Below are 12042 nucleotides of genomic sequence, written 5' to 3' on the forward strand. Positions count from 1 at the left end.
CCGATCAAAATATCATGGCGCCCGGGAATTCATCATATCAGCTCGCTCGGGATTACATACCCATCCGAAATATTATGACACAATGGACTTCAACATAGCCACTCGGTCAGAGTTACAACAACCTAATACCTTAGTAACCTGGAATGTATCTATGGTTATTCATCTCAACTTGGGATATAAAACTTAACTAATACATGAGGATATCTGAAGATTCGTGAATATGGGAGCATCTACATCTTACCCTTCTATTTTTTCAAGAAGGTGGAATTTGTGAAACTTCTCTCTCGCAAATCACAAGCAGGCAAGGAAGAATCTTGAAGTTTCATAATTAACAACAGAAACAAGAAGCAAGTACCAAGATTCATAAGTGTCTTCTCAATTCAAATAATGCAAAATACAAATACGCAATTACCAGTTCATTACATTCTCTTTATTACATCCTCATTTGAAGCTGCTAACAAGGTCCTTAGGTAGCTCCTTGTTGAGTGTACGACAGTTTATAAAATGGGGAGGAGGCTCTTGAGATAAATAACCTCCCTCCCTTAGCTGCTGAATGACATCGTCTGCAGAATGGTTCAGGGTCCCTATGATGCGTCACACATATTCATCTGTAAACCCTGGAGATCCTAAGTAGGATAAGCGCTTATTCTCCCAACGCTCTTCTTCACATTCCTTATAACTTTGTAGCTTAACCTATAGACTAGATGCCTTGTCTTTGAAAAAATCCCTTTCTTTCTTAACCTGTTCTAGCTCCTTTGAAAGAGAAGCTATCTTTGCTTCCTGGGCCTTCATTTATTCCTGTCCTTGTAGCAAGGCAAAGTCTTTTGAGGCGGAGTCTTGTGCTTGTCCAGAAGAAAGGACATTGTGAAGTTTTTGTAACTTTTCTAGGATAGTGACTTTATAGGAGACATCCGAGAGGGATTTTTCTTTTAAAGCAGTTTCCATTCGAAGTTGAGAATTTAATCCATCCATTTGTAGCTCCAAGGTCTTTTTCTCATCTTCTTTGGTCTACAATAATTGGCGATGATGTTGCAAATCTTGTTCTAAAATAGACACCTGTTGAGCTTGGGAATTTAGTTTCTCCTGCAACTGAGTAAGCTCATTGCTAGGAGGAGGAGGAGTGGTTCTCAACTCCTTTATTTGATTCTTCAAAGTATTATTTTCTCTTTCTAAGGTCATAGCTAGGTGGCCCATATGTAGACTTGAAGCAAAAAATTGAACAGAATAATAACTCAATTATATGGGGTGATTACAAATTAATAAAACATGAATAAAACACTTACAGCAATAAACTGACAATTGTGATGGTCAGCACGGTCAGAAATACTCGTCCCCTTTATGGATGCCTGGCTTTGTAGCCAGGAATCAGCTAGGAGGCCTTGTAATTGAAGGAGGCCATAAGTAGTACAGATAGAGGCCTTTCCCAATTGGGAGGGTAATCCTTGAGCTTGTTTAAATAGAGAAGAAGGAAGAGTAGAAGTTGAAGGCCCTATAGAGGAGGAAGGAAGAGGAGTGGAACTAGGGAAAACAGCCAGTGAAGGAGAAGGAATCGAAGTGGCTAAGATAGAAGTCGTGGGGTTCGGACATGATCCAGTGGGAGCACTTAAAGGAGAAGAGATAGAGGATCTCCTGCAGGGGGTCCTCTTGGCTCTTTCTCTAGATGAAGAAGAAGCAAAAACTGGAGGAAGAAGCAGAAGAGACGTAGACACATCAGGAATCGTTTCAGGAGCAGAGGTAACTGGAAGAATAGTATGAGATATGGGAATGAGTAGACCCAGTCTCATCATGTTAAGAGCTAAATTGGAACGGATATGCACATAAGGCATTGGTTCCTTACCTCTCACACAAGAAATCTCACAGGGAACAATGGGGACCTGTTCAAGAGTAGCAAAAGTATCCCCAAGGGGAGTGTCCCTAGTGATCTTCGGCCTCTTACTCTTGACGACAAACGGTCTTTCCTCCTCTGAAGAAGTAGAAAGCCCTTCAATTGGTTCATCAGGAGAGAGCAAGCCAAGAGTTGAAATGGTCGGGTTGGACTGACAAGCCTGTAATAATTCCTCTCCCAACTTATTCAATGATGATTTATTCAGTGCTGCATTTTTATACATAAGAGCTGGGAGAAGAGCATCGACTGAGAAAAATAGAAACCATACATCAGTAAAGAAAATGATTAGGAAGTAACAAATAAGCACACTTCAAAGGTATCCAACTTACCAAATGGAACCTCTAATGTTGTGCAACGGGGCTTAATCCAAAGGGAAACAACAGACCCTCTGCAATTAATGTTGGTAGGTAGAATTTAGCACCTTATAGTTTTGATAAGGAAGATTGAACGGTAGGGTTTGCAAGAATATCTTTTGGATTGGGCGGAGGAGGAAGATTGCGTATCTAGGCTATGGGTTATGGAGGAGGAGAAGGAAGTCATAGATAGAAAAAAGTTATATCATCATTCTTCTTGTGTGGAAATTCTATTAAATAAAATGGCTTTAAGACGAGACTGAAACTTGAAAAGACTATCCTCTACTTGGTGAGGAACAAAAAAATGATGGAATAGGTGAGGAGATAAGGGAAAATCGAGTAGGCGAGATATAACAATAAAACCAATGAGTATTGAGAAGGATTGGGGAATAAGTTGATTGAGAGGTATATTGAAATAAATACTAACATCAATAAAGAAGGGATGTATAGGAAACCGGAAACCTAGTAAATTTGGTCCCAGAAGATGGCCACACTCCCTGGGGGTGGAAGGTGAGGGTCGTCAGTAGAAGAAGGACGGGCAAAATAGGAAGGAAAGCCATAGTTCACTTGAAGTTCATAAGCCTCCACATCGCCAAAGTTAGAAGTGCAACGAGTAAACCACTCGCTAAAGGAAGTCATCATGGCTGAAAGATGACTATGGAGAGAGGAATAGCTGCTAATGGAATAAGAAGAAAAGAGAAAACCTAGAAATGGAAGACGGTGGGTTAAACCCTTCTCTTCTTTCGCCCTTTTAAGAAAACCCCTTAAACGAGGGAGGAAAACACAAAATCATAGGGATAAAAGAAAAAGTGGGATTAATAATAGGCTGTCGGATGTGAGGGTAGAAATTTGAGTTTAGTGAGATAAGTATTTTAACAGTAAGAAAGTGCACACGAAATCATAACTAACACAGCCAATCAGAATAAAAGATGATGTACCCGAGGAATGGGACCAAATTTGAAAAATATCAGGATCTTGAGGAGGGGTAGGTAAATTTGGCGGTCATTCTCTTAAAGCGTCACGTACCCCTTTCTTCAAACAACTTGTTTAGCCCTTATAGACCGATCGGGCATGTACAACAGGACAAAAAAGGACAAGTTCAAAACACTCAGTCGATCAACATAGACCGAATGAATATCTAGGTCGAGCAAGAATATAATTCAATTTGGTCAGTCAACATGAACCAAGTGAGCACTTTAAGTTACACCAAGAAGTATAATGAGGTTACTCGATTCTTATGAATCGGGTGAGTGCCTAAAAATAAAACACATGAGTACAAATAAACTTGGTCAACCCTTGTGGTTCGGGCGAGCGTGGGCACTATAACAAAGGATATAAGGGGGTCACTCAGTTTATACAGGCCGGGTAAGCTCCTACAAATAAGATATATGCAGATATAAATTTGGTCAACCCTTATGGACCGGTCAAACTAAAGCAACAGAATGCCAAAGGCATAATGCGAGCTTAGGCAGATATCACAAACTAACATATAAAGTAAGACAAAATAGATGAAAAGTAGTAAAATGAGTCACATAAAATTTCACAAATAGGATTGTCACCCGCAAAGTCGGATGGCAATGATCATTACACCAAAAACAAGTCATCAATTTGTTAACAACTTAGGAAACAAGTCAGTAGGTTGATTTTTTTTATCAATCTCCTCTTATCTAGAAAATGGGAAGGAGGATCAGTAAAAAGAAGGCCCTTTTTCTTGAGTTGTTCTATAGCCCCTTTAGCACCATAATGGAAAGCCCTGATGATGGAGTCTACAATGGGCTTGTTAAAGTCAGGAGATTCGATGAGTGCCTTAGTTTTTTCTTTGAAACAATCACCCTCACCAGCCTGATAAGTAACTAATTCCTCTTGAGATGCCTTTAGCTCAACCTCTTTGGTAGAAGCATCTGTCTTGGTTGTAGTCAGGGATGCATTCAAAGAGGCTATTTCTTTATCTTTGATGCTCAATGCTGAAAGCTTATCAGCTAATTCAGTCTCATGGCTAACTTTCAGTGATGATAACTGGGAAGATAACTGGTTGGTTTCCGCAATATGCTTTTCTAGCTTAAGGGGTAATTCATCACTAAGGCTAGTAGCTGAATGAATTTGAGATGGGAGGATCTCGATTTTGACCTCACGTTGGCTTAATCTCTCTTTAGCTTCTTGTAATTGGGTGGAGAGACTACTTATTTTCTCAGTGACTCGGGCAACAGATGTCTCAGAGACTTGTTTCTTCAACCTCTCGTTCTCCCAGCTTAGATCATATATCAACCGAGCAATGCTCATGTTGGCAACCCAGCGCTGCAAAAAGGGTGGCAATTAGAGAAATATTAAAAAGGAAATTATAACAAGCAAAAAATAATTATACCTTAGTCTCATCAAGGGAAAATCTATCAACTAATTCGGAGGGAGTAAGTCCTTCAATTAGTGGACGAGTCTCCTCCCAAGAAGTAGTAAAAGATCCTCCCAATAATATAGGGAGTAGAAAAGAGGAAGAAGAGGCGGAGGACAAGGAAGTTTGGATGGAAGGGGGAGCAAAAATCAAATAAGAAGCTTCTTGGGAAGGCAGAGAAAATTGTTCAGGGAATGACATAACGAAAGTAGAGGTGTCACCCTGAGTAGATTGGTCCAAAGGAATTGAAATTGGAGAAAAAGTTAGAGTAGGGTAAAGAGTGGATAACGTAGGCTCAGAAGAGGAAGGAGGAATATTCACAAGGTTGTCAGAGGAAGAAATGACTCTTCTTTTAGGAGAGGGAGCCAGGGTCAGTTTGCGCCCCGGGCATTTTTTGGTTGGAGCAGAGGTAGGGGCGGCCATGAGAGACTTCTCTGAGGTTACAGGAGAGGTAAGCTCTATGATTGGAGAAGGAGCAGGAGAGGTTATTTCAGGAGCTGCTTGAGAACTAGATGCCACTATTGGTGGAATAGGGGCCTCTGTTGAAGGGGGTTGATTCAACTCAACAAGAAATTCCTGCTCCTTAGCACGGATCTGATCCTCCTCCAGACCTAGCCACTCTTCGACTAAAGCTTCAAAAATGGCATCCACTTCACAAAATAGAAGAACATTTTAGTTAGTAAAGAAGTAACAAAAAATGAATTAGGGCTTACCCAAAGAACCACGGAGCTCAAGGTTGATGGGGCTCAGACCAAAAAGATATAAAAGATCACCACGTATCCATTTATGGATAAAGAAACGGTGACCCAACAATTTCTCTAAATAAATGGGGAAAGAAGGGTATAGATGAAGATCTTTAATATTAGGGACAGAAGGAAGAGACGATTGTCACGCAGAAGACAACGGGGATGGGCCCAGGAAATTTTAGGTAGAAATAACGAGATTTCCACCCCTTGAGTGAGGAGGGCATCTCTTCAAAAAGAACCATCTTAGAATGAGATTGAAAGAGGAAGACGCCAGGCTCTAATTTTTTAGGGTAAAAAAACATGAAGAAATTTTGAGGCGTAGGATGAATGTCCAAAAGGCGAAATAACATATACAAGCCACACAGATAACGAAAAGCCACACGGGAATGTTCAAAAGGAAAAATAACATATTTGAATAGTAGAATATTTAAATAATGATGTATAAGTGGAAGCCATAAATACTTAGGAGAAATATCCCTAACCACTGTGGATGCTCTTAGTAAAAAAGAAAAACAAGAGTTGATTAATTAAGATATGAGCATCCACAATAACACTAAATATTTCTCTCAAATATTTATGGTCCCCACGTCTACATCATCAATCAAATATCTGACTCCTCAAAGATCCCAAATCTCATAATCAAATATCCCCTCAACTAAATATTTATGAGTCTCATCTACCAAATATCTTACGATCAAATATCTCAAATTATATAATAAAAAATCTTACCAACTAAAATAAAAATAAATCACTTGCATACCACCTAAATTTTTTTTAAAAAAAGTAATCATGGCCCCTTGTGGGGCCCACTTGCATGCTACCTAAAATAAAATCACCGGGCATAAAGTTATGCCCGGTGATTTTTATTCACCTCTCAAATATTTGAAGAAATATTTCTTCCAAATATCCCCCATTGAAGATGCCCTAAGTTTTTGTTAATTAATTTTGTTAATATAAAATTAAGATGTTTTTACAATAGTTGAACTCGGTGAAGTGGGTTTAGATGTGTAAAAAATAGACCGACAAGATCAGTGGGTTGGTAGACAACACAAGCCAATGTTTTTTAAGTTTAAATTTTTGTGATAAATAATAGACCCAAATTAAATTAAATTTAAAAATAAATTAAATCATTATAATGGTTGTTAAAATTTAATTTATTTTTTTTATATTAAATTCAACTTGGTTTGAGTTTGTCTTGAACTTCATTTAAATATTATCAAATGCGCTTCTTTGATAATTTTATAATTTTAAATTTAATTGATTAATTATTAACTTTGATAATATAAGCATTTTAAACTCTATTTATTTATATAGGAGTTTTATTAATGCAGATGATTCACATGTTTTATTAGTGAATATTAACGAATTAATCAATTAAACACCTATATATTTACCATCTTTATCTAATTTGATGAGTTATTTAAATGTATTTATTTAACTAATTTTATATATATTAAACCAATATAAATATATTCTTATCGACCAAACATCAAATTCTTGGGACATTCTAAATTGTTTTGTATTTTTTCCTTATTTTTCGTTTTCTTTTGTCAGTTATTATTATTACATTTTAAACCTCTAATTTGTCTACTGCCTTTAATGGAAAATAGCAGTAAATCACCACCTGATTGGAGCTACACTATAATATTTGTTTACAGTTAAATTTAATAAAATTGATTTAACCATTCAATTTATCCGGCCTATTAGCTCAATTGATTAGAGCGTCATGCTAATAATGCGAAGGTGGCAGGTTATATTTTATATTTAATCATAACTAATTTTTTGAAATGTATCTTTTAAGAAACTTAAGTCATGTACTAAAATAATATTTTTGAACTACTATAAATAATTTAATAAAATTGGTAAAAAAAAGTATTATCCTCTAATCTTACTATTTAACCAAATCTTGGTGATGCCCCTTTTAAGATTTATTAGTAATTCAACATCTTATTTGGCAATATTAGATTATAGCTTAGGTCAAATTAGCATATAAGATGACTTTCAAATCAGCATATAAGATGACTTCCAACTCAGAAATTTTTCATTTATTTTGGCAATAAATTGTCCAACATTATATACGAAAAGATAGAAAGTAGTTATTGCCATCATTATTATAAAATATTAATTTGATAAGATATGATTTCAATGCTAAAATACTCAGAGCCTTTATATATATGTTGATTGATTAGGTTAGTCTGTGCAGAGTAACTGCTTTCGGCTTTCTACAATCTCTTTCGTCCTGTCTTGTAGCTTGAGATCTCAACCAACAATGGAGGAAATTAGAAGAGCAATGCACAATATTCCCCTTGCATTAGCCCTTGCAGCTTTGATCTTAGCATCCTTCATGGCCACTGAAGTTGATGGATATCGACCTCTGTACGATGCTCCTGAAGGTCCTGATCCTATCCATAACGAAGAAAGGTTTAACTTTAAGCCTCTGCACGATGCACCTGAAGGTCCTGATCCTATCCATAACGATGCATACTTTAAGCCTCTGCACGATGTTCTTGAAGGTCCTAATCCTATCAACAACGTAGAGGGGTTTAACTTCGAGCCTCTGCAAGATACTCATGAAGCTCCTAAACCTTTCCATAAGGAAGAAAGGTTTAACTTTAAGTCTCTCCACGATGTTCCTGAAGGTCTTGATCTTATCCATAACGATGCATATTTTAAGCCTTTGCACGATGTTCCTGAAGGTCCTAATCCTATCAACAACGGAGAGGGGTTTAACTTCGAGCCTCTGCAAGATACTCCTGAAGCTCCTAATCATTTCCATAACGAAGAAAGATTTAACTTTAAGCCTCTCCACGATGTTCCTGCGGGTCCTAATCCTATTAACAACGGAGAAGAGTTTAACTTTAAGCCTCTGCACGATGTTCCTGAAGGTCCTAATCCTATCAACAACTAATAAAGGTTTAACTTTAAGCCATGATTGAAAGGAAGCCTTATTGCGACTGCATGATGATCCTGAAGGTTCCAGCATCCTACGTAATTAGTATTATTGTTATGCAATAAATTATTATGCTTATGCAAACTATTGTATTGACGTCTGGTTTAATAATAAAGTTGATTGTTATTCTTATGCATTTGTTTTTCAGAACAATGTTGGTTTGTGTGTGCTGCTATATGCTAAGTACTTCGGATTAATGTTTAAAATTTACATTTTAGCATTTCTTTCATTATATTTAAAATAATGTAAAACCAAAGTATGAAACATAATATTGAATTTAAAAGGTGCTAAATTTTTAATAAGGTTAAAATTATTTATACAAATTGTTTTTGACAAATAAAATTTCATGTATAAAAAAAGCATACTGAATTTAGGGATTATCCCTTATAAAATGTTATGGATCAATGTAAACATTTTTTTATTAATTAATTATTCTTTTAGACGTCACAAGCAGACAAATAGTTGTTTGATTAATTTTTCTTTGGAAATTAAATGACTGCAAATGCGATTATTTTCTTACCGCTCCTATTTTTCCAAAATCAAGTTTAATTTGAAAAATATATATAATATAAACATCTAAAGCGAGACAAATTCATGAACGATTGTCCGCTGAAGTCTTGCAGCTGGGAGTAAGGGACAACCAACAAATTATTCTGTCCACCGTCCTTGTCGATCGGACAGCATATCTGATTGAATAAATTGCAGTCCTCCAACAACAACAACAACAACCAAGCCTTTTCCCACTAGGTGGGGTTAAAAAAAAGTCAAGTGAAGGTCAAGCCAATAGCTTAGTTCGGAATGACTGAGTGTAGGAGTGTTAAATGAACCAAGCCGCTCGCGAGATATTCGAATCTCGATTCGATAAAGGCTCGTTTGAGCTCGTTTAATGAGGCGCGTTAAGATAAACAAGCCAAGCTCAAACTTCGTAATATTCGGCTCGTTAGCTCGTGAACACGTTCGCTATGCTCATTAAGCAACTTTTAAATAAAAAATAATAATAGTTTTGATATTGAATTTATAGATTTTACATTCTACTTATGAAAAATATAGACAAATATATTAAATTTATTTATTAGAATAAAATTATAAATTTTAATAATATTATTATAATTTTCTTTAAATATATAATTTAGTTTTTAATGAATATTTAAATTTATGATTTATATATATTAAACTCGTTTAGGCTCGATAAAAGCTCGAATAAGCTCGTGAGCCATGAATATATTTGTTAAATAAAGCTCGAGTTCGCCTCGATTATAAACGAGTCAAACTCAAACATTCAAGAGTTCGGCTCGATTACACCCCTAACTGAGTGAGTAATATCCCCGTCGAGCGAATTCTGGTCGATCTATAATGGGACCCACATACATGTCTCTTCGTACTCTTTTATATGTTTATGTTGTTGATAACGGAGAATGTTCACCAAGCAAACATTACTTTAGAAGTTTCTAACCTATCACATCAGAAATTTACATGCTCGCTTAAGGAAAAGTGTCATGCACACTTTTTGAATTGTCTTTTCCTATAACGCTTTGAAAAATATGCATACACTTTTATATGCATGCATAGATGCTACAATGATACTATAAAAAAGAATCTCTATCCACTAGTAGAAGTATGCAAGACTTTACCATTCAACATGTTCTCTACTAGAGTTTATCTATTATTTCTCTCTAAACTTAGGACTAACTTGAGCATCGAAGGATCAACGTAGAGGACCCCTTCTTGACCCGATACTAACGCTCCTAATTTTACACGACAACAAGAAATCTTCATCCAGTCAATCACAAAACTACATTTCTAACCTACTTATTTTCTCAACTTTCAATATGTGATATTAACAGCCCCTTTATATTTTCTTCCATTCAACTCAGATATCAGATTTTTTACCTGTTCGATAAAAATTATTACCTATAAGCATAGTGAGCTATCGCAAGTACGAGAACAAAATGTAACTACAAAAGTGAGATAAAGTAAAAAAAAAACATTTTTTCCGAAATATTTTTTATATGACTCTGTATTTTTTTTCTCCTCTTTAATTCACTAGATAAACAATATTAACTGCACTTGCAAAAATATCATATCAAATTTATTGGCTTTAAATGAGTGTTAGTATCCTTTTATTTATTCACATTCGTTTTATAATTAGGGAAAATAATATGAGTCAGGTTAAACATTTTATTTTATAAATATATTTATTATGTTCATGGACGGAGTTAGATATTTTATAAGGAGACTTAGGAGTCAACGAGCTATTAAATCTTTTTTCTAAAAAAAATTTGAGAGAAAGAGGACGGTGTTAACTGGAGATGGGCGATGGAGTCAACTAATTACTAAATCCCTCGGCCCTCTGCGCTCTCTATTGATTATGTTTCAGATTGATAACGACGGAAATATTAGCTCAGTTGGTTAGAGCATTTTTTTCATCATTTTTTATTTAATTTATTTTTCTGAGAGAATCGTAAATGGGCCTCTTTTAGACTTTTATAGCCCAGTTTTTTTTTCTCAATTTCACGAATGATAATTCACGAATGTCATGCATGGGAATTAATTTTAGCAGTATAAATTTTTAAAAATTGAACCAGTTTGCATTAGAATTTAAATTAACTTAGCTATTATCATAAAAATTAACATGAAAGCAAATGACTAATCTCTATAAAATCATATATGCTAGATATATGTGAATGGAATACTGCAGAAATTTTTAGATTTACCGACAGAATATACTATTTCGTCGGTAATATTACGGACGGAATTAAGATTCTACTGGTAATATTGTAGATGGAATTAAGATTCCGTCGATAAATTTGTAAATTTTCGGAAAAAATAATATTACTGATGGAATTATAATTCTATTGGTAATTTTCACTTATTACCGACAGAATCACGTGATTCCATCAGTAACATATTAGAATACTGACAAAATCATAGGATTAGATACTAACATAATCATATGATTTGATCAGTAACGCAGGTTACTGATGGAATAAAGCTTCCATCGAGAATCCCGAAAATAATTATAGCACGACCCCGTGCCCTTCTCCTCACCTGTGTTTTTGATCTTCGACGATTCTCTCCTCCCCACTCTTTTATCCCCTTCCTGATCTCCACCGGCAGCTAGCATGCGGATATCTATTTTGTCAGCCGCCAGCACACCGCCGGCAACTTTTTTGCCTGCCAAGCACGTGCAATTGACTTTGCAGGTTGCTAGCACACGACTGGCGGCTTTTTCTACCACCAGGCATGTGCTACTGGATTTGCAAGCCGCCGGCCTTATGCTAGCAGCTTTGTTAGCCGATTACATGAGGTCGACGACTGTACCGATCGCTTGCTGGCGGCTGGCAGTCGACCGTCAGCTCGCAGTCGGCTGCTTGGCCGGTCACCAACCAACAGCATAGCTGGCCGCAAGCTCAAGCCAATAATTTCGTCTCACTCTGTTGCAAGCTCGCGGCTATAAGCTACGAGTACAAGCTCGATTCACCATTAGGTATGGCAACGGGGCGGGTTCAGGCCGGGTTTGGCCAATCTTAGAATCTGCCCCGTCAAAACAAAATGAACCTGAATCCGGACCCGACCCACCTAATTTTTCAACTCGTCCTGCCCCGACCCCGCTTAAATTCAGCAGATCCAACAATAAATTATTATTATTATTATATATTTTATATTATATAATATAAATATAAAATATTAATATTATTATTATTATTATTATACGGGGCGAA

At 36.2% G+C, this 12042-nt stretch overlaps 1 protein-coding gene across 1 annotated transcript; it reads right to left on the reverse strand.

Annotated features, from left to right (window-relative positions):
- Positions 1–792: 792 nt before the first annotated feature.
- Positions 793–6284, reverse strand: LOC122028967 (putative GPI-anchored protein pfl2). The gene is made up of 6 exons (XM_042587936.1): positions 6242–6284; positions 4601–5274; positions 4071–4533; positions 1838–2131; positions 1284–1738; positions 793–1008 (listed from the first exon to the last, which is right to left on the reverse strand). Exons 1-6 carry the CDS (start codon positions 6282–6284, stop codon positions 793–795), a joined length of 2145 nt encoding a protein of 714 aa, XP_042443870.1.
- Positions 6285–12042: the final 5758 nt, after the last annotated feature.

The sequence above is a fragment of the Zingiber officinale genome, chromosome 10B (genome assembly GCF_018446385.1).
Source record: "Zingiber officinale cultivar Zhangliang chromosome 10B, Zo_v1.1, whole genome shotgun sequence".
Taxonomy (NCBI): domain Eukaryota; kingdom Viridiplantae; phylum Streptophyta; class Magnoliopsida; order Zingiberales; family Zingiberaceae; genus Zingiber; species Zingiber officinale.

Excerpts from the sequence above, each read along its gene's own strand:
- LOC122028967 (XM_042587936.1), bottom strand. The coding sequence starts at position 6,284 with ATGGGGGATATTTGGAAGAAATATTTCTTCAAATATTTGAGAG. Across the intron at positions 4,534-4,600 it reads TTTCCCTTGATGAGACTAAG|CGCTGGGTTGCCAACATGAG; the intron begins GTATAATTATTT and ends CCCTTTTTGCAG. Across the intron at positions 2,132-4,070 it reads TACTTATCAGGCTGGTGAGG|TCGATGCTCTTCTCCCAGCT; the intron begins GTGATTGTTTCA and ends TATTTTTCTCAG.